At 36.0% G+C, this 23,007-nt stretch overlaps 1 protein-coding gene across 1 annotated transcript in view; it reads right to left on the bottom strand.

Moving 5' to 3' along the window:
- Positions 1 to 23,007, bottom strand: part of BRWD1 (bromodomain and WD repeat domain containing 1) — a 110,031-nt gene that overhangs the window by 73,941 nt on the left and 13,083 nt on the right. Inside the window, 9 exon segments of the mRNA XM_008584987.1 lie at positions 2,602 to 2,827; positions 3,003 to 3,131; positions 7,222 to 7,356; positions 7,611 to 7,761; positions 10,239 to 10,337; positions 11,365 to 11,405; positions 12,466 to 12,566; positions 13,436 to 13,506; positions 15,171 to 15,271. Coding sequence (XP_008583209.1) covers positions 2,602 to 2,827; positions 3,003 to 3,131; positions 7,222 to 7,356; positions 7,611 to 7,761; positions 10,239 to 10,337; positions 11,365 to 11,405; positions 12,466 to 12,566; positions 13,436 to 13,506; positions 15,171 to 15,271 — 1,054 coding nt within the window.

Consider the following 23,007-nt stretch of genomic DNA (forward strand, 5'->3'; position numbering starts at 1 on the left):
GAAAAAAGACAAAAAAAAAAATTAATTAAAAATAAGTAAATAAATAAATACAGATAGGTTAGAAGTAAAGAACTGAAAAAGATATGCCATGCCAACACTAAACAAAAAAAAGTTTGACTGGCTATAATCAACATAAAACAAAATAGCCATCCAAATAAGAAATCTTTCCAAATATAATGAAGAACATTTCCTAATGATGAAAGCATTAATTCATCAACAGGACAAACAATCTTAAGTATGTATACACCTAATGAGCAAGCTTTAAAATACACAAGGTAGGACCGAACCCGTGGCGCACTCGGGAGAGTGCAGTGCTGGGAGCGCAGCAGTGCTCCCGCTGCGGGTTTGGATCCTATATAGGGATGACCGGTGCGCTCACAGCGCTCACTGGCTGAGTGCGATGCAGCCGGTCTCAAAAACGACAAAAAAAAAAAAAAATACATAAGGAAAAAACTGACAGAAATGAAGAGAAAAATACGACAAATCCACATTACAGTTGGATATTTCAACCCTCGTAATAGCCCCAAACTGGAAACAAACTAAATGTCCTTCAACTGTCAGTGAATAAATAAATGATAGTATATCCACACATCCTATGGGACACTATCAATAATCAGAGACTAACTACTGATACATGCAACAACATGAATGAATCTCAAAAGCATCATGCTAAGTGAAAGAAGCCAGAAACAAAAGACTACTACTACTGCACGATTCCGTTTATGTAAAATTTCTTTAAAAGGCAAAATTGAAGTGACAGATAAGTGGTTACAAGGAACTGGAAGAAGGGAGAAGATTGACTCCAAATAGGCCCAGGGAACTTTCTGGGGCAGTAGAATGTGGTGGTGGTTACATGCTTAACATTTGTCGAAACGTATTTGAAAATGATAAATGTATGCATTGATGGATACCCCAATAACCCTGATTTGAACAGTATACATTGTATACATGTATCAAAATATCACAGGTACCCCATAAATATGTACAATTATTATTTATCAATAATTTTTTTAAAAATGCATTTGTACACAGAATCGATGAATTTTGTTGTATATAAAGTAACTTCAATAAAACTAAAAAAAAACATCTGACATAGTAAAATAGAGTGATTTAACTAGTGATTTACTTCCAGTAAATCAATCAACACCCCAACAAAATAGCATTTTTTTCTTTGCTTCTTATCCATAGAAACACTGTATTCCTATTAACGCAAACAAAAAAGCATTCTGCAAACGGCTAGAACAGAGAAAGTACAAGACAAGCCTAGAACATATTGTGCCAGAAAAATAAAGAAGTGCTTGAAAAAATGATGGGGACTTCGAAAAGGACAGCTTGTAGAGGCTCTCAAGAGTCAAATCTAAGGATAATACAAGCAACAAAATGACAGTAATGGATTATAATCTCTCTGAAAATGCATTATTTGAAAAATAAAGAAACAATTATAACATAAATAGTATATAACAACCCATAAATCCATACTAAAACTTGAACCACATCAATAAATAAAAGGGAGAGTAACAGACATGATAAAACGGAGGTGCAATGATGATGGAGTTTTGAAAATAACCATTTCGCAACCTTCATGAGTAACAACTGATTCAGGAAAAAACTATCAATGGACCCTAAAACTTGTGTATAAAAGTTTGACAAGAAACAGGGTGTTTACATTATCTTACCACAAATTACTATTAATTACAAAGAGAAAAACAGTAATGAAGGGGAGAAACTTGGCAAACACTACCTTAACCAAGTGTTTAAAGACAACATTACCAATAATTGGACAAACCATAATCATAAGCATTTGATGTGGTGCTCCAAAAAGACTACAACATCGTTTATGTTGTATTCTTTTTTTTTTTTTTTTTTTTTTTTAAAAAGATGACCGGTAAGGGGATCTTAACCCTTGACTTGGTGGTGTCAGCGCGCTCAACCAGCGAGCGAACCAGCCATCCCTATGTGGGATCCGAACCCGGGGCCTTGGTGTTATCAGCACCTCACTCTCCCGAGTGAGCCACGGGCCGGCCCGTTTATGTTGTATTCTGTAAAAATGCATAACCTAAACTAATGAAGATATAAACAACCCAAACTGAGGCATTCTACAAAATTCCTGGCCTATACTCTTCAAATATGTTAATATCATGAAAGTCAAAAACTAAGAACCTGCTCCAGATTAAAGGAGATTAAGGAAATATGACACTTAAATTGCATGTGCGATCCCAAACTGAAATTAGGGGAGAACAAAAAAAGCTGTAACAGATGCTATTACAGCTGGCGAAATCAAATTACAGACTGTAGATTTGAGAATAGTACTATTTAAGTGTTAAATGTCCACTGATAATTGTCTACAGTTATGTAAGAGATTATCACTCTTAGAAAATACATATTAAAGTACTTAGGGGTAAATAGGGTATAAGGTCCAGAACTTAAGTCTCGAATGGCTCAAAACAATATATACAGAGAGAGAGAGAAAATGAGAAAAAAAAAAAACCAAATATTGCAAAGTATTAATGATATAAAGGTATAGGAGTTCTTTGTATCAGTCTTTAAATTCTTCAAATAAACAGCTTTTAAAAAAAAGGAAAAAACAAAGACTGCACTTACTAGTTGCCACATAGCCTAGCTGTGGAACCAAATGTTCATCTGAAGAATTTTCTCGGCCTGGTACTAGTCTCTGATACTTAGTTGGATGAGGGTTTCCATCTACATCTACCAAAAATGGTGGAGGCATAAGATGCGGCGCCTGCTGAGTTTGCTCATCTAAGACGTAATTATTAGAATCTCTAATCAGTGGGCGATAGTCAGTATGGAAGAACATCTGATCAGGAATCTAGAAAAATGAAGTTCATAGGACATTTTGAAGTTTATATATATTAAAGAAAACATATTAAATAGTTAATTAAAATTAGAAGAACAAGGAAATCAAATCGGTACAGCTAACCTATTTCCAAAACATCCCTCATAATTATTTCTTTCACATGCTACAAGAAAGTATTAAAAATGACCTTTTCATATGGTTTGCTGCATCCAAAACCAAATATCAGAAGATGCCCATGAGAATCTGTACAGGCAAAATGCTGTCCGTCCTGTGAAAACTTACAGTCAAACACAGCTCCATGTCCTTGGCCTTCAATCTAGGAAACCCAGAGAGAAAAAAGTTAGGAGTAAGTCTATGAAAGTGCTTTTGCTATATAAACTTTTTAAATGCAGATAACCTGCTACAATATATCCCTTCTGAAAAAAAAATTTAAAAACGAATTTTACATTAAGAACATACATCAATAATAAGAAAACAGAATTCATCTTACATAACACTTTCTTAGAAAAAGATCTTGAAAGATCTTCTAAGCATTAGTTTTCCAAATGATCAAATGAAGCTCATAAACCAATCAAGTGAAAGCTTTCTCTACTTCTCACAAGTGAATGATAAGCAATTTCATAAACTTTTGTTTTAATGTATAATAAAAGGCTAATAAACTACTAGTAAATGAGAAAAAGATAAACAAAGTTCGGCATTACTGAAATAACTGACCACCACGCAAAAGTTGGCAATGCTGCAAATCTCAAGGGTACATATGTAAATGCCTACAGCTACCTTTACTGCAAACAACCACAGATTTCAGGTAGGATGCTCTAAGTGCTTCATGAAGCGTACCTTAAATAAATTACTTTTAAACTGTTTTATTCTTCCTTTTTAGCTGTAAATGTTATTAGTTTAGCATTATCAATTTACAGTTAAGTTAGCTGTTTGGTTAACTCTACATTGTACAACTAAGCATACTTGTTGTCTGGGCCTGTAACTTTCCAACAACTCAACTTTAAGCCAAGTGTGTTCAGTGTTGGAAAAATGAACCATCCACCCACTAACTGCCAAAGCAAACTCACATTTATGGCCAAATAAGTCACTGCTTAGAAAGTGACCCTTCATTACTGCTATACTGTACATGAATGAGAGCCAATTAGCAAATGTGGAATAAATAAAGTTAACTGTGATATTTACGGAACTGCTGAAGAAGATAATACGTATAACGTTTGTATTCTCTCATAACATAAAAAGAAATGTATTTTTTCTCAACCTGACTGCTAAAACATGGGAACACAGATTCACCCACATGCATCACTGGCCTACTAGGGCCTCCAGTCTTAATAAAGTAGACGCAGGTGGGGAGAGAGTAGTGAAAGCCCAAAGCTGGCAAGGTTAAGATGGTGTTAGTTACTCCTTTCGCCATACATGTGGACCTAATTACACCAAAAGCTTTTCCAGGGATACTTGCGAAGAAGAAAGTTTCCCAAGAGAGCAAACCTATCTAAGCACACCAAGCCAGACTTTGGTTTTGAAGTGTAATTTGATAATTCCTACATAATGATTACTGACAAAATGCAACCTGCAACTGTGCCTGGAGAACAATTCAATATCACATTGAAGTTTCTTATGTATTTATAATATACTGTTCTGTTAGAAATTGAAAACCCTGCATAGTTTGTCTAGCATTAAAGAATTAAGAGCCTCTCAGCTGAGCAGTGAAAAGGAGAACTCAGTATACAGGGCCAATTTGTGGTGTCCGACTAGAAAGAAGACTATCCTTGCCCACTTGAGACTTCTCAGATTATTCTTTGGATTAGAGACTGTTCAGTTCATATTCTATTTAAAGCCTGAACTAATGTAGTTTTTGTTATGACAAGTTAAATTCAGGATGCAATAGTCTTATTGTGTTTTAAAAGATAATTAAGGACACTGATGAATACAATAAATTTTGAAACCACAGAAAAATTGTCCAAGGCTTAGTCCTTTTTCCAATAATTTGAACACACAGAGACACCTTTCAGAGATACCTAATTATATATTTGTAGTTTGGTCATGCTTTTTGAGATGATTTAGAGTGCATTTAACGTTAGTAAGTAAAATACTGCATTTTATACTGTTAAGGAACTGTCCAGAATGAGCATATTTAAATAAAGATTTTAAGGTTTAAAAAAAACACATACATGGGAACAACATGGATTTGAATGACCTTCAGGCAAAGGTCCAAGAACCACTTATCTCTAAGCTGCCTCCAAAATTAGTTACTATGAATTAGAACTCAACATAAGTCAAGGGTAATTTCGCAAAATTTATCTCGCATATAAAGCTTTAACAATGTTAAAACCCTTTTACATAGTATTTCCTTCAAAATTTATCCTCAGGAAACAATCATGTACAAGGATATTCAAAGTATTACTGCTGTGAGGGCCAGCCCGTGGCTCACTTGGGAGAGTGTGGTGCTGATAGCACCAAGGCCAAGGGTTCATATCCCTATGTAGGGATGGCCAGTTAGCTCACTTGTGAGAACGTGGTACTGACAACACCAAGGCAAGGATTAAGATCCCCTTACTGGCCATCTTTTTTTCTTTTTTTTGACCAGTAAGGGGATCGCAACCCTCGGCGCAGTGTGGTGTGGTCTGCACCACGCTTGAGCATGCCGGCCATCCCTATATAGAAACCGCAGCAAAAAAAAAAGTATTATTGCTGTGCATTTTTAGAAATGCCTTAAATACTCAACAATAAGAAATACAGTGTGGTGTGGTCTGCACCACGCTTGAGCATGCCGGCCATCCCTATATAGAAACCGCAGCAAAAAAAAAGTATTATTGCTGTGCATTTTTAGAAATGCCTTAAATACTCAACAATAAGAAATTAACTATATAATTTACTTCCTCCCAAGACAGGCTGAATTTACTTTCCCAAATATATTTGTAAATTCTTTAAAAATATTTAAGGCTTTCAAAAGAGGTTTTTACATAAAATGAAGATTAAAAAACTATGTTGCAAGGATTCAACTAATAAATATGAAAGGAATGATATCATTAGAAAATTTTCAGTGAATGTGAATATTTGTGGGTGAAAATTTGATGAACAGGACATTTACAAAAGTCTCAAAACAGCTACTGAAAAAAATTAGCCTAATAATTACCAAGAGGATAAACAATTATTTTATGTATTGGAGAAACCTGGCAGATGACACCATAACCAAAAAAAATCACCAACAGTACGACAAATAAATATCACATGCCTCTTAACATGACACATGGCGAACACAATATCATTTATGTTTTATTCCATCAAAAAAACATGTAACAGAATCTCATCATAGGGCCGACCTGTGGCTCACTTGGGAGAGTGTGGTGCTGGTAACACCAAGACCATGGGTTCGGATCCCTATACAGGCATGGCTGGTTAGCTCACTTCGGAGAGTGTGGTGCTGACAACACCAAATCAAGGGTTAAGATCCTCTTATCGGTAATCTTTTGAAAAAAAAGGAAACAATCTCATCATGAAAAAATATTAGACAAAACTGAGGGACAGCCTATAACATTATTTGCCTATAAGCATCAAAAGTTAAAGGGCAAGGGCCGGCCCGGTGGTGCACTGCTACAGTGCGCCGCTTGGAAGCGCAATGGCGCTCCCGCCAAGGGTTCAGATCCCACATACAGACCGATTCCCGCTCACTGGCTGAGCGAGGTGCGGGCGCAACACCGAGGGTTGCGATCCCGTTGCCAGACATGAAAAAAGACAAAAAGGAAAAAAAAAAAAGTTAAAGGGCAAGAAAGAAAAAAAGAGCTGAGAAACTGCTGAGGATTAAAGAAAACTAAGGAGATATAACCACTTAATGTAATACATGTGTTTGAACTGGATCTTGGTCCAAGGAGCAAAATATAGGTATAATGACAATGGAACAATTAAAAAAATTATCAATGTTAAAATTGTTGATTAATAACTGTATTGTGGTTATGTAAAAGAAATTCTAAAAATATACAACAGGATCCTAATTTGGTTCTAAAATATACACGTGCAAAATCATTTGATCCCTAGATTAAATATCTAGAGATGCTTACTCAATATTACTTTACTGAGTTATTTTTCATTTTTATTATCAAATATTTCACTAAATTCAGTGAAAAAGTTGTTTGCATAATTACCATAAATTTGCCAATTTATACACACAGACAGGCACACATGCATACACAAAAATCTACACAGATAACTTTTGAAAGTCTTTTCCTTAGATAAATCAGTTATACAGAGAACTTCATATATATGGCTGTCAGATATTTATTAGGTTTTAAATACCCTGATATCTAGAAACAAACTGCCAAAACATGCAGATCAGTTTCTGGTTAAACGTCAGAATTCAAATACTCTAAACAAATGCAAACATACATAAAGACATACCTTACTTCACTTACCATATTAAAGTAATGTTTCATCTTGGTGCCTTTTGTAATATCCCATATAAATATGCTACCATCATGTCCTGCAGATAACATAATTCTGGAATCAAAGGGATGTGTCTCCAAAACAAATACTTCATCAGCATGTCCCTTTATTCAACAAAGTCATAACATTAAGGAGGGTTTACAAGTTACAATTTGAAAATTAAATACATACTGTCATCATAGTATATAAGGGCTTTTAAAAATGTATTAATGACAATAATTTATACATTATTATATTTAAACATTTCTAGTCATTTGATAGTTTAAGAAAAGGAAATAACAGTATATTAACTTTACAGTTTCAAAATAGACTATAGTTCAAAAAATCTGATTTGTCATATTGTATAAAAACTGCCTACCAACAAGTTATGAAGCAGTTGTCCAGTATAAGAATTCCATACTTTGAGGACATGATCATTCACAGCTGTGACAACAATACTATCATTCTGATTCCAAGCTATCATTGTTACTTTGGGTTTCATAAACCTTTCCTCTTCTGAAGATAAATCCCTAACAAAAAAATACATAATGTGTAAACTTATTTGCATGGTATGCTATACAATGTATACAATCCCTCATCGATACAAAAATAAAGAAATCCAATTTATGTGCCTATTTTATCAACTCTATAGAGGATTCATCACATCTGGAGTGAAGGGATAAGTTAGAAGCAATTCAGAGATTGAATAAGGGCAGATTTTAGGACACCATTGCTACTTATAAAAACAAAGCTTTTTCTCCCTACCCCTCTTCTATTATTCTCTTCTCCTGACCCCAAACCTATTGCTTATACTTATTTTCAACTGTTTCTTTCTCTGGAGAAGACAAACATTACAGGAAGGAAAAAAGATAATTCATCTTCATATCCCCTATGTCTAGAAAAATACCTGACACACAGACACTCAATTTGTTAACTGTAAATGAGACAGTACTCATCACTGTACTTCCCTACAGACTATTCCTAAGGGCCCCTTGGCAAGAATGGTCTTGGATATACATGTCTGCAATGTTTTATAGCCTTCATGAAAATGATATACATAGTTTCTCTGTAAACTATAGTAGTCAGTAGTAAACAGTGGGAGAACAGGAAAAGGCCTTATTTGTTCTCAACTCATAGAACTCATTCTAAGAAATTATAAGCATCTAACACATATGTTAATTAACAAAGAAAATAGCGATAAGAATCTGGAATAAGTGCTATATAACTATTATCCATGTAAGCACAAAGGAACACACAGAGAATAATTTTAACTAGATTGGTTGAGGGTAAGAATAACATGAGGTGAAATGAAATAAAAGCTAAGACTCCACTCTTCACTTTAAAGGCTTTCCCAATTATTAACTTTAAATTTGGTAACAGACATGTTGCATTTCATCATGTTTAGACAAGATTAGAACACTAAAACAAACATATCCGTCAATTCTTACATACAGAAGACTGCTTTTCAAGATTTAAAAGCAGAAAGTTTTAAATGAGAAAAGAATATTGCCATCACGAAGGGAATTATAGGAAACGTTCCCTCCATGAAGAGTATGGCAGCAAGAAAACTAAGCAGTTTTAGCCTCACTTTAAAAAAAAAAATTTTTTTAAGTTCTGTCACTGATGTTCCCCTTTTACCTGACAAAATAACTGCTCAGGTGTAAATATAATTTCAAATTCTCTTCACTCCCATTCCCCTTCATTATTTCAACTAATCAAAGACTGACAGTTTTCACTTTCACACAGAGATGCTCTTGAATCTCCAAATGTAACATTTACAGAGATGCTCTTGAATCTCCAAATGTAACATTTTTATATAATGGTAAAGATCTTTTGTTTATGGGTTATCAAATTCCTAGTATAAATTCTTTCTACTCTCCACCACAAATAATTTCACAAAAATACTAAGATCAAGTTTATTTCGAAAACTAGAGTTCTCTGAGCTACAGCGGAGAACATAAATCAATTTCTGATACTGAAAATAAAGCAGACATGATGATTTCCAAAAGACAAAATGTGGAACATTTCTCAGAAAAACTAATATGAAAAAGTATAAACTTTGGAAACAAACTCTAAAGTAAAATTTATGACTTTAGTATTCTATTACAGTGTAACTAAAGTAACAATGTTATTTACAACAGGCAAAAGAACATTGATATGCCTACCCTATCCCAGACAATGAGCTAGAAGCTTTCATCACATCATTTAAACTTCTCAATAATGCTTAAAGTAGTCTCATTTCTCAGATAATAAAACAGATTAATATTAAATGATATTCTCAAAATCACACAGCTATAAACAATATATGTGGTATTTGAGCCAAGGTCTGACTCCAAAATATGTACTCTTTCATCACCCATACTGCCTCCCTATATAGATAAACCAAAAGAACACTGTATTTCAATTTTGCAATATTTATCTTGGAAAGTGCTACTTATTCAAAGCTGCTCACAATACGCTTGAAACACTGGCAGTAGCAGCATTGAGAAATATGCCTTTCAAGCCATTTTACAAGCCAAAATTTTAGTATGCAGAATTCCCATTGGGGCCTAATTTTTTTAAATCTTAACCATAAAGTACGTTTGCTTACTTCACCTTCCAGCCTTAGTTCCAAGCTACTTTTTAAAAAATCCAAAAATCCTATCCACAGAAAAGTAAAATTTCCCCATTTGACATACTTCAGTTAATTTCATATATATATATTTTTTAATTGTAGGAGGTTTAAAACGTTAACACCTAAGAAGGAGGTCAATGCTTTGAGCAATAGAACAAGTACATGTTGTTCTTTCCTACATAAATGTAAGGATAAATTCTTTTTAATATACCAGATTTAAGTATCTGTTTATTAGATATCCAATAGGTAGCTATTCACTCAGACCACAGCTTTTCATAACAGGAGGTGGCTATAATCCCCTCGACAAAATAACCAACAGACAGACAGTGACAAAGACACAGAGAAGACAAGTACCTATGATGCATCTACTTCTAACAAACAATCTCAACTCACCCTGAGATTCTGGTAGTCATATCCAATAAAATGCTTCTCCATCCTAACTGCTCAAATCTCCAAATCCGTGCTGTTCCATCTCTGCTACCACTTAGGAACCTTAAAATATTCAGAAAAAGACCTTATACACACACGTGACACCAAGGGCTACAATTAAAATCATGAGAAAAAAAATTCTAATGTAGCCGTCCTGATGACAGGTGAATCTACAGGAGTTAATTTTTAAAAATGGGCAAATCTAGACAGAAAAAGTCTGGTTTGTTATGATTTGCTTGGCCCTATTAAAAAAAAACACATTTCAAACTCAATCAATAGCTTTTCAAACATATTTGAGTTTTGAGAAGACAATGTATAAGAAATACTTAGAGAGGGGGAAAAATTAAAGAAACTTGGGAAAATTAATAAGAGCAAAAGCTCCGTTTTAAGCATCTTACTCTAAACTCAAATTAATTCATGCTGGACACTGTGTAAAAATTTAATCTACTTAACAATTAAGGTGTTAAACACTACAGTTTAGGAAAGGCACCTGACACACACTGGGGTGCCAGAAAGAAGGATATAATTTAAGTAATAATTTTGTTTCAGGATACATCACAGTGGTTGACTAGGAAAGACTTTTTTTAAAAAAAACTACTCAAACATAGGAATTTCATCATCCTCATACCTAATTTTTTCAGTAAATCTGACATCTAGCCAAAGAACTTTTGGTCACAGAAGCCAGCAGAAACTACAATTCTAAAAGTTTAAATTTCATGTGTTCCCCCACACCTCAGATACTTTTCATTCAATTAATACATTTACTAATAAATACCTGCAATATACAAAATGATAGTGACTATAGTTAATAATGTATATTTCAAAACTGCTAAGAGTAGATTTTTTTAAGTATTGTCACCACAAAAAAAGGTAAATATGTGAGGTGATGGATATGTTAATTAGCTTGATTTAATCATTCCACAATGGAAACATATCAAAACATTACATTGTGCCCCATACACATATATAATTATTTGTCAACTAAAAATAATAATATAAAGAGAAAAAACTATATGAAGTGATGTATTAGCTATAATAATACATAGCACATATTTGTCTGAAAAAAACAAAAATACAAATGTACACTTACCGATCACCATTGTTACAAAATTGGATACTATCTACTTTATCCTGAGGAGGAAAAAAAACGAATACAAAAATGATCGTCTACATAGTTTGTAAATATAAAAAATTTTTTAGTACTAGAAGCACATTTGGCTTAACAAGCAAGAGACTTACACTTGTGTTGCTTAGCCCAGTTATTCAACATGTTTTGTACTTTTAAATTTAGACTCTAACTATGAACCTATCAAGACTACTAAGATACAGCTCTCATTTCGAAGACAGACATATGCAGAAGAAAAAAAGCCTTGCTTATAAAATTAAAGCTGTATTTATAATGACATGTTTAAAATGACTTGTATAGAAATGAAATGTGTGGAAAATAGCCAAAATATAAAGACTTTAAAGCAGCTGAAAACATGTCATTTTCACTTTGATGATGATTTAAGTACAAAAAAATTATTTTCTTTTAAAGTGAATTTGAAACTATGTTTATCAAATAACCTAGATGTGAACTGGCTTCCCTAAATCTTCCTACAGGAAAAAAGATGACCTGACCCTTTAACCAATATTTTAGAATACTGAGAGTTATCTATCTTACCATACATTGATAAACTAGCACTTTGATTTCATGAGACTCATTAGGATAAGTAGGCCCAAGTGAAACTAACTCACCCGGATCAACTGTTATAATCAAGATTTTGGACTTAAAATAGCTACTATAAAATATTATTACTCTCAATGTGCTACTGAGTTCCCAGTGTAATCCCTCCCCTTTAAATGCAATTCCTCATACACTTAAGCTAAAATTAGAATAGAATTAACAAAAGCCATATTGTATCTGGACAATGTCATTTTTATAAATAAAAATCTCTTAATTTTAATTATTATTTTAACAGTTCTATATATTTAACAAAAATTTTTTAAAAAATCACAATAACATCTCAGAAATGTAACCGATTTAATATTTTAAAATCTAATAACCACATCAAAATTCTTTAAAATAAAATTCATTTGCTCAATAGAAAAAAAAAAAGTAAAAAATAAAATTAGACCCAATACAAATTACCCTTAGCAATAACAGAAATGTTATTAACAATCTACAGAATGTTAAAACGTGAATGCTTACAGTGTGACTTTCAAGTTCTGCGATTTTTTCGGGTGCTTCAAAACCCAAAAAATACATTCTGATTACATGATCAGTACTACCTGTGGCTAAAAACATACCACCTGAAATAAAAATGTTAAGGTTTAAACATCCAGTTTATAGCAAATTTCTCAAGAAATCAAATTTCTATATTAACATATAGAAAAGATCTCTTATTCCAAAACTAAGTTTACCTCAATAAATCTATTTTCTAATTCACTATATGAAAAGCTTATAAAACTATATTTATGATGCAATCTTATAACACTAAGGTCACAGGTTCAGATCCCTGTACCAGCCAGCCACCAGGAAAAAAAAAAAACTATTTGTGGCTTTATTAAACAAAGTAAATTTTAATTCACTCTGGAAACGATCACAATCTTCCTCTGTTTTAAGTGTAGCAATATCAGGACCACTCAAGTGCCACAGCTCTAAAAATACTTGAACAAAAGGGGTTCTGCTTTCTAAACAACTTTACATACCTAACCTAGCTGTGGAATACAAAGTTCATTTGTTGAAGTTTTCAGACTTTTATGAGGGAAAAGTCTTTGCCTATCCTTGAAAAAAAGGGGGGGGAGGGGGATAATTTCACAAAGATGTAACGTGGAAAACAAATCTAAACTATGAAAAATATGCAGTTTAGCTTGAAGAAGAAAATCACAATTTTGGTATATCATACACATGGGGCACATGGCACAGGAATCACTCACATAGACACCTTAAGCCTCCTTTCTGCTCTGACTGATGACTATTAGAAATCAGAGAAAGGTAGAACTGGAGAATAGAAGACATGAAAAAGGCTAATTAAATGAACATCATAAATTATACCTAATGAAATGAACATCATAAGTCATTTACCACTTATCTGATAAAGGTTCTTAGCAATAATGTGGTCATTCAATAAATGCTAAAATAAAACTATGAAAAAAAATTACTGAAGAAGTTATCTTACCAACACTAAAAGAAGAACAAAGCATCTGAACGCCTGGCCTAGGCTTTTCAGTGAACTTCAGGGGACGTGGACTTTAAAAGAAGATGTTGTTATTTTAAAATACATTAGTTTAACACATTGATACAGTTTAAAATATTAGTTTTTCATCTAGCATATTTAAGTATTATAATTTTATTTCTATAGTATCTTACTGTATAATTTTATTTCTATAGTATCTTACTGTATAATTTTATTTCTATAGTATCTTACTGTATAATTTTATTTCTATAGTATCTTACTGTATAATTTTATTTCTATAGTATCTTACTGTATAATTTTATTTCTATAGTATCTTACTGTATAATTTTATTTCTATAGTATCTTACTGTATAATTTTATTTCTATAGTATCTTACTGTATAATTTTATTTCTATAGTATCTTACTGTATAATTTTATTTCTATAGTATCTTACTGTATAATTTTATTTCTATAGTATCTTACTGTATAATTTTATTTCTATAGTATCTTACTGTATAATTTTATTTCTATAGTATCTTACTGTATAATTTTATTTCTATAGTATCTTACTGTATAATTTTATTTCTATAGTATCTTTTATATCTATAGTATCTTATCTTATTTCCACTTATGCTATCACATACAGAAGAATTTTAGAAAACACTGTCCAACCCCTACCTTCATGCCAATACTACTACACAGAAAGAGCAGGCCTTCTAACCCCATTTTTAAAGTGAGATGCTTAAAGCTCAGTATCTAAGCAAATCCATCACCAAGGCTGCAGAGGAGGGTATAAACCACCAAAGCATATCACACTATCCAACAGAAAGAGAATGCAAGCCACTTATGTAACTTTAAATTTTCCAGTAGTCAGATTTTTTAAAAAGAGATAAAATTTATTTTATTTCATTTAAACCAATATACCCAAAATATCAAGTCAACATGTAATCAATGTTAATAAAAATTTAATGAGCTACTTTAGATTCTTTCTCTCGTATTAAATCTTTGAAGTCTTCTAGTGTGTATTTGACACTTATAATATATTCCAATTTGAACACTCGGTTTTCATTAAAAGTAGTTGATCTGTATTCGGATTTCCTAAAACTTAGTTGAAAAATTCACATATCGAAGTTGTTCAAAACACACTTAAAAGTCTACTTAATTAACTGGATTAAGTATCAGTTTTTAAATTTAAATTAAGGATTTCCTAAAACTTAGTTGAAAAATTCACATATCGAAGTTGTTCGAAACACACTTAAAAGTCTACTTAATTAACTGGATTAAGTATCAGTTTTTAAATTTAAATTAACAATTCAGTTCCTTGATTGCACTAGTAACATAGTCATATATGGCTAGTGGCTAATGTATTGGACAGTATAGGCCTATAATCCAGGTCTCATGATCCTCAAGTGTTCCTGCCTAAATTTCCATTTACGTACCTAGTTTTACACTTCTAAATTTTAAAAAAAGTCTCACATACATATTATCTCACTTTGTTTTCACAAGAATGTGCTAAGATAGAAATGCTATGCTTCTTTTACATATCCAACAATCTAAATAATTGTAAACAGTAAACAGTCAATATGGCACATATACTGTAATAATACAAATTAAGTTTAAAAGTAAAAAGGCAACCACAATACATAATTTATCTTCACAATTAAACATCATGTCATTAAATCACTAATCAAAACTACGTTAAAGAAAAAAACTTATTACATAATTAAAGTCACTTACCTGAATTTTAGAGATTCTAAATCCCACTGCCAAAAGCAAACTGTCCCATCAGCACCAGTGGAAACCATATATCTTTGAGAGCCTTTGGCCATTGGGCTGAACTAAAAAGCAATATATACAACTCAGCTTCTACAGATTCTACCTCAATTACAGTTTAACAGTTTTCAAAGTTAACTTCAACTGACACATTAAGGAAGTAAAACAAGAAGTCCAAAATACAGGTGATACTATTGCAGTAGAAAAACATAACCTCTCTAATTTATATGTAACATAATCTCAACATAAGACTGTTTCATAACTAATAGACAAGATTACCTAGAAAAACCTTCTATAAAATGAAGATCTAGTCATATCAGATATTAAAGCACATCACATAGCTTCCCTCAACAATTAAAACTATTGGGTATAGCAGGTAAACTGACAGCACGACCAATGGAAAAATATAAAGTCCAGAATGGAGCCTAATACAGACTTAAGTAAGGCAGGATAAAGGTGCCATTTGAAATGTGTTCAGGAAATAATGGATCACTACATAAATGATATTATGACAACTATGCAGCAATCTGGATGAAAAAATAAAATGAGATCCATTCTTCAGATGGTAAGGAAATCAGGATAAATTCCAAATGGATTAATGATTTAAATATTTAAAAGACAAAATGGCAAAAACATTACAAGCAAACACATGAATTATATTGTAATTTTGGAACAGAGCTAATATTTCTGTTTAATAAAATACCAAGTGTGCTACACAGAAAAAGATCAATTGGGTATGGAGACATCCAGGAAGATGGAAATTACAAAAAATATACTAAGCAAAGGAATAAAATCAGCACAAGTTCGAAAGTGACAGGAAATACAACTACGTAATAGGAAGAGAAACATCTTAGTGAAGTGTTCACATTGAAGGTCATAGGAAAATGGGTTCATGAGTAGTGATCTTCTGTACTTAACAGAAAGTTAAAAGGTAACTGTAGTTTTCAAGTAAAAGACCAAAAGCAGTGAAAAGATTTGTCTGACAGCAGTATACAACACTGATTGAAAGGGATCAGATAAAATGTAATAAAGACCCAAGAACCTATCCAGTTAATCTAAGCAGCAAGAACTGTAACTAGAGGGCAGCTCCTCCCTCCACTCCCCACAAAGAGAAAGAAAGCCAAGAAGAAAGAAGCAAAAAGACTTGCTGACTCATGAGACATTCAAGATAAAGAAGGAGCTTGGAAAACAAAGACTAGTAGTGCCATTACTAAAAGAAGGAAGAGCTGGGAAGATACAATGAATTGTTTTTTAAAACGCTAAAAGTGATTATTTACATCTAAACAGATATGTTCTAGAATATGGCCTAATTGAGTTTTGCAGACTATCTCATTAAAAGTAACAGGAAAAACTAATATAACTGAAGTTACACTCATGAGTGAAAATTCTTAACTAAATTCAAACGCCACAGAAAAATTTGCAACCTTGTACAGAGTACTTTAAGAATTCTAAACCTGAATGTCTATGGAAGAGTACTTTTACTTTGTCACCTGTGTTCTAAATCTAATTCCCACATATATAAGTAGTTTGTTGCTCTCCACTTTTGTTCCCCCTATATCTTTGTCTGTTCCTGAATTGACAACATAATGTTTTCTTTATAACAGCTCTAAAGCATTTTTAAATATCTAGCATGTCTAAATGCTTTTGGGGGTGGGGGTGAGAAAAATGGAGTTAAGTGAGGCCCTCTCTCACCTCATATCCAGCTGGGTATGATTCAGCACATCCCTTGTAAACAACTGACATAAGAGTAGAGTTAGTGAGCATGCACGCCTGTGTACCCCTTGGCTTGTTGCCACTACTGTGTGTACTTTCAGTATGGGAAGGCAGGTTCAGCTGGTTGGCAGAACTTGCATCTGAAGAATAAAGCATGTCCACTTTGCCAGCGGCTGTTCGATTTTTCTTTCACTTACCTGACTCAGGACCTGCTTGGGACGGGGTAGAAAGATGTGTGCCAGCCTGACAATTGGTGTGGTTGGCAGGATTCTGAGCAGTAAGGGAGCCACTAGCCCACCCGAGGGGGAGAAAATGTGGCTACCGTCAAGTATGTGGTAACCGGCTGTTGCTTTTCTGTTGAGTGGGGTCTGGCTATTGCTCACTGTATTACGAGTCAACATGGACCAGGCACTCCATAAAGTGGTGCTCCTTCAAGATTTGCAGCAGAAAGCAGACTTGTTGGAAGCACAGGTACTTGTTCTGGAGGCTGAAGTACAACAACAGGTCACTCCTGCTTCCAACACAGGGGACAATGACAAACCCAATGGTGAGCTGAGGGAAACTATGTGTCCCCTAACACGACCTGTTGTGCATCAGAAACTGAAGCATGAACAGCCCATAAGACAAGGTGGGCAACCAGTAGGCAACCCACGAGTGACCCAATTCACTTCTTATGTCCCCTACACTCAAGCTGAGTGGGTGGCATAGGGAAACAGTTCCAGCAGAAACAGGGTGAACTCCTAGCTGCTTGGCTTTTGCTGTGGGACCTAGGGGTGGATGCCATGATGTGCTCTGGTGAGGAGATGGAAAAGGTGGCTTCCATCACCACGCATCCACCCCTGCAGCAATGGTTACAGAACAGCTGTAGATATGCACTGGGACAGGAACCACTCCTTGATGGAATGGGTGAATGCAGCTCTCCAGACCGTGTGGACGAATGCCAGAGAACTGCCCGAAACCGTGAGTAAATGGCAAACATATGCCAAGCTAGTCCAAGTGATTCAGGAGCTGGGGATGCAACAGTCTATATTTAATGTGAACACCCCAAGGCCCAGACAATGACACTTCACAGGCCTGAGGGATGTAGTGCCACAGAATGCTCCATCAACATCCTTTGGGTTACTGGTGGCTATACTGGCCCCGTATGTTGGTTGTCCCACACATGAGGTGATGACCATGATGGCCAGTCTGGGTGAAGCAGAGGGAAGGAGACAAGCAAAAGGGGTCCGAAAGGTGACTAAGACTAAACTCCAAAGAACTGCTAGGGATTTTACCTCGAAGGAACCGAGCAAGACCAGCCATACACAGATGTGGTTTGACTTACTTATGGCAGGAGTTGAGAGGGAAAAAAAATCGACTGGCGGCCAACTGTGGTCCTGTTTGCCTTGTGGCAACAATTGCTGCCCCAAACAGCGTTTCACCAAATCTCCAGAAACAGGTGGCAAGGTACACCCAGTGTATTTAAAAGATTTTTTGGTTACTTCTGCAGAGGCGGATGGACTGTTCTCTTTTGGCTAGGAACCAGGCCGAAGTCCTTGTCTTTTGGGGGTAGAGGAGGACCAGAGGCCTCATGTTGAACTGGTAATACATTGGTCTGAGACAAATGTACAGCATGTGTTAGTGCTGATGGACACTGGCGCAGGCTGTAGCTTGATACATGGCAACCCAGATAAGTTTCTAGAGGCAATAGTGAATGTTGATGATTATGGAGGACAGACTATTATATTCAAAGCTGTGTCTTTTATGCCAAGCACTGGACAATTGCCCCCTCATGTATATACTATGTATGTATCTCCTATATCGGAATACATCTTGGGTACAGATGTACTTTATGGGTTACACCTGGGAACAATGGTTGGAAAATTCCAGCTGCAGATACAGACAGTAAAGCCTATGCTGCGGGGACACGTCAAGCATGATCCACAGGTGTCACCTAAGTCAAGGCATGTGGTCAATGTGAAAAAGTACCACCTGCCGGGAGGACATGCAGAGACAGGTGCCACTATCTTGGAGTTGGAGAAGGTTGGTATCATTCATCCTGCACCTGGTCCTTTAACACCCCACTATGGCCAGTGAAAAAAATCTGATGGGACCTGGAGGATGACTGTGGACTATCAGGAACTGAACAAAGTAGTGCTTCCTTTGCATGCAGCTGTGCCTTCAGTTCATGACTGGATGGATCAGCTGAGGACTCAGCTAAGAACTTATCATTATGTACCAGAAAAAAAAGCATTTCCAAGTTCTATCTTGATCCCGGCTGAGAGCCAAGATCAATTTGCGTTCACCTGGGAAGGAAGGCAACAGACTTTTAAAGTATTGCCCCAAGGCTATGTGCATAGCCCAACCATCTGTCATGGTTTAGTGGGTGGGGACCTAGCCAGGTGGACTAGGCCCAGCATGGTTACAGTGTTTCATTGCATAATGATGTTTTACTAACCTCTCATTCTCTTGCAGATTTAACCAAAGTGGCTCCAACACTGCAAGGTCATTTGGCAAAATATGAGTGGGCCATATATAAGGATCTTACCATTTGGATATCTACTTGGAAGTATCAGCAGTGGCTGTTACATCACTGACACCTGTGGGACAAGCCACATGGCAAGACTTATGGGAATTAGGACATAAGAAGGAAGTAAGTCTTTTCCACATCACAGGACACTTCCCCTTAGCCAGTCTGCATAATGGTGAAGCTGACACACTGGCAAACATAAGATGGCTGGAGAGAGCTCCAGCAGCTGATGTAGCTGGGTGCCTGCATTGGAGAACGCAGCATGCTGGCTGCAAGACCATGTGGTTATGGCCCACCAGGTGCCGCATAAACCCAAGAATGCAGCATGCTAACTGCAAGACCGTGTGGTTGACAGCTTAACAGATGCCGCATAAACCTGAGAATGCAGCATGCTGGATGCAAGACTGTGTGGCCGATGTTTCAAAGGGTGCCACATAAACCTGAGAAAGAAAGCCCCTGATGGGGAGATGTACCCTTGCTAGCCAGGTGCCACATGCAGATAAGCAGAAAACCCAAGAGGAAGATGCTCCTAACATGGTGGCACGTAGATCTTGTGAGATCACTGCCAAAGTCAGAAAACTATAGGTATATCTTCACAGCCATTGATAAGGCTACTGGTCTTCTGTTTGTATGGTCTAGTAAGGCCCCAGACAAGGTAAGCACTATTAAGGTGCTGAATAGCCTTACAGCCATGTACGGCCGGCCCCTGGTCATAGAGAGTGATAATGGAACCCACTTTACCGGACATGAAGTACAGAAGTGGGCTTCTCAGTGGAAGTTACATGTGCCATATCATCCCCAGGCATTGGGAATGACTGAATGGTACAATGGTCTTCTGAAAAAGGGACTAAGGCTATCTGCCCAATTCCCATCCCTGAAAAGGTGGACGAGGTGGACATGGCAGTTATGGCCGACAGGATCTTAAATGAGAGACCCCGCAAGGGCGGGCCCTCTCCAGCGGAGGCTCTGTTGCATAGAGCTGCAGCACCTGTTCCTGCAACCATTCTAAGGTGGACATGGCAGTTATGGCTGACAGGATCTTAAATGAGAGACCCCGCAAGGGCGGGCCCTCTCCAGCGGAGGCTCTGTTGCATAGAGCCGCAGCACCTGTTCCTGCAACCATTCTTTCCAGGATGGTAAGCTGGCATGTATTCTGTCAGAGGGATGAGAATTCCCTCTATTGGTGCCAATAACCTTTTCATCCTTTTGCCCATAGTATTGGGGCTTCAAGCCCAGAGTCAACTGGACACATACATACGTTCATGTGGCCAATGTGTCAGCTTGCTGAATATGCACCAAGTGTTCTACCACTGTGGCTGCAGGATTCCTGCGGAAAACCACCCCAATGACAACTACTAACTGGACATGTGTACAGATGGGGTTTTCATGGCTAACAGTTAAAAGGATAGAGCTACAGGGACAAGCCTCAAGGTGTACTGAACATACAATAAGCACAGAGGTTATATGGATCCAAGTGTCAGCCATCCTCGTTAAGGGAATACTGCAGAAGAGCACAGATTCGTAGACTGTACGGTGAGAGATCCTGAAGGGATGGAGTGTGAGGAGAGTGGGGTTAGCTTAGTCAGGCCCTCTGGCCTCATATCTGGCTGGGTATGATTCAGCACATCCTTCGTAAACAAATTAGGTAAGAGTAGAGTTAGTGCACATGCATGCCCAAGTACCCCTTGGCTCATTGCTGGTATTTTGTGTACTTTCAGTGTGGAAGGCAGCAGCTCTGAACTGCTAGTCGGCGGAGCTCATGTCTGAAGAATAAGCCACGTCTACCTTGCAAGCGGCTACTCAGTTTTTCTTTCACTTACCTGACTCAGGACCTGCACAGGACAGGGTAGAAGGGTCTGTGATCCAGCCCAACAAAGGGCTGTACTTATTTTTCTCTTCTAAATGAGCTTGATGGCTGGCTAAGTTCCATTCGAACAAAACTACTGAGATTTCAAATGTCAATACACTGATTTTATAGCAGAATTTGGAGAGATCTGACATCTTTACAATACTGAATCTTCTGAATTCAGGAACATAGTAGGCATTTTCACTTATTTAGACTACTCTCTCCTTACACCCAAGGTACTGTCATTACTTTTAGACCTTTCTTCATAAACATGTTTCACATTTCCTGTTAGATTTATTTCTACATTGTTTAAAGGGCTTTGTTGCTGTTGTGAATTATTTCTTCCACTGTATTTATTAGTCAGTTATTGATGGTGTATAGGAAAGTTTTAGCTTTAGGATATGGACCCTATATCTAGCCTTTTAACTAAGCTCTCAGCCATTCTAACAAGTTTCAACAGAACTCACTAGTGAAGCTCTACACTTTCAAAAGATTTTTTTTTAGTGCCCAACAGTCATTTTTAACCACTGAAGTCTTCCTTTCACTTGTCCTAAGTAGCAACATTTCCTGAAATGCAGTATCACTGACACACAACCATGTTTTGTTACCTACCCTCAAAGCCATTCACTAATGACTGTAATATGCATTTCTATATATGAAAAACTTAAGTGTCTCATTTTTCTAAGACAGGTTAGCTGAATCCTGCATAAAGACAAAAGTAATAACTACAACTCAAAGTCCCTTGTGGCCTCAGATCTTATACTACAATCGTGTGTCTTTAATATATGCTGATCCTCTGTTTTGCTATTAAAGAGAGTATTATTAAAAAGTACATAACAGGCCAGCCATGAGGAAACACACACACACACACACACACACACACACACAAAGGTGGTTATCTGTCCTATTAACTGTTAAAATGCCAATCTTGGGGCCGGCCCGTGGCTCACTCGGGAGAGTATGGTGCTGATAACACCAAGGCCACAGGTTCGGATCCCATATAGGGATGGCCGGTTCACTCACTTGGGAGAGCATGGTGCTGACACCACCAAGTCAAGGGTTAAGATCCCCTTACCGGTCATCTTTTTTGGAAAAAAAAAAAAATGCAAATCTTTCCTGTGTGCTGACATGTACATTCTAGATAGAGCTATTACTGTGGGGAAGAGGGGATAAAACTCACATTACCTAAAATTCACCATATTAACCATTTTAAAGCCTACAATTCAGTGGCATTTAGTACATTTACAATGCTGTGCAGCCATCACCACTATCTAGGTTCATACCTATTATTTCGTAAGATAAATTGCAACCTGTCAAGGCATTTTTCAACTGATTCTCTTGGATTTCTTAAGTAGGCAACCAAATTGTCACAAGATGAGAATTTTCTCTCTTCCTTTCTGATATTCACATACTTTTGTTCTTTCGTGCCTGGCAGTACTTGCTAAGATAAGGTTGAATAGTTGTAGTAATAATATAGAGTTCGTTTTAATTCATATAGTGTTCATTTTAGTCCCCATTTAATCTTGCAATTTTTCTATTTTCTTTTTTTAATTTTGCAATATTTTTAATCTAGATAAAAGTCACAAAAATAGTACAATGAGCATCCATATACCAGTCACATAGATTCACGAACAGTTAATACAATTGTGATAAAGACAACAGTTTACCAGCCTACAGAAGCAGCACTGTTACTTAAGTAGTTAAGTTACCTAAGTAGCTAAGTACAGAACTGG

This window comes from Galeopterus variegatus, unplaced genomic scaffold, assembly GCF_000696425.1.
Source record: "Galeopterus variegatus unplaced genomic scaffold, G_variegatus-3.0.2 Scaffold3416, whole genome shotgun sequence".
Classification (NCBI taxonomy): Eukaryota; Metazoa; Chordata; class Mammalia; order Dermoptera; family Cynocephalidae; genus Galeopterus; species Galeopterus variegatus.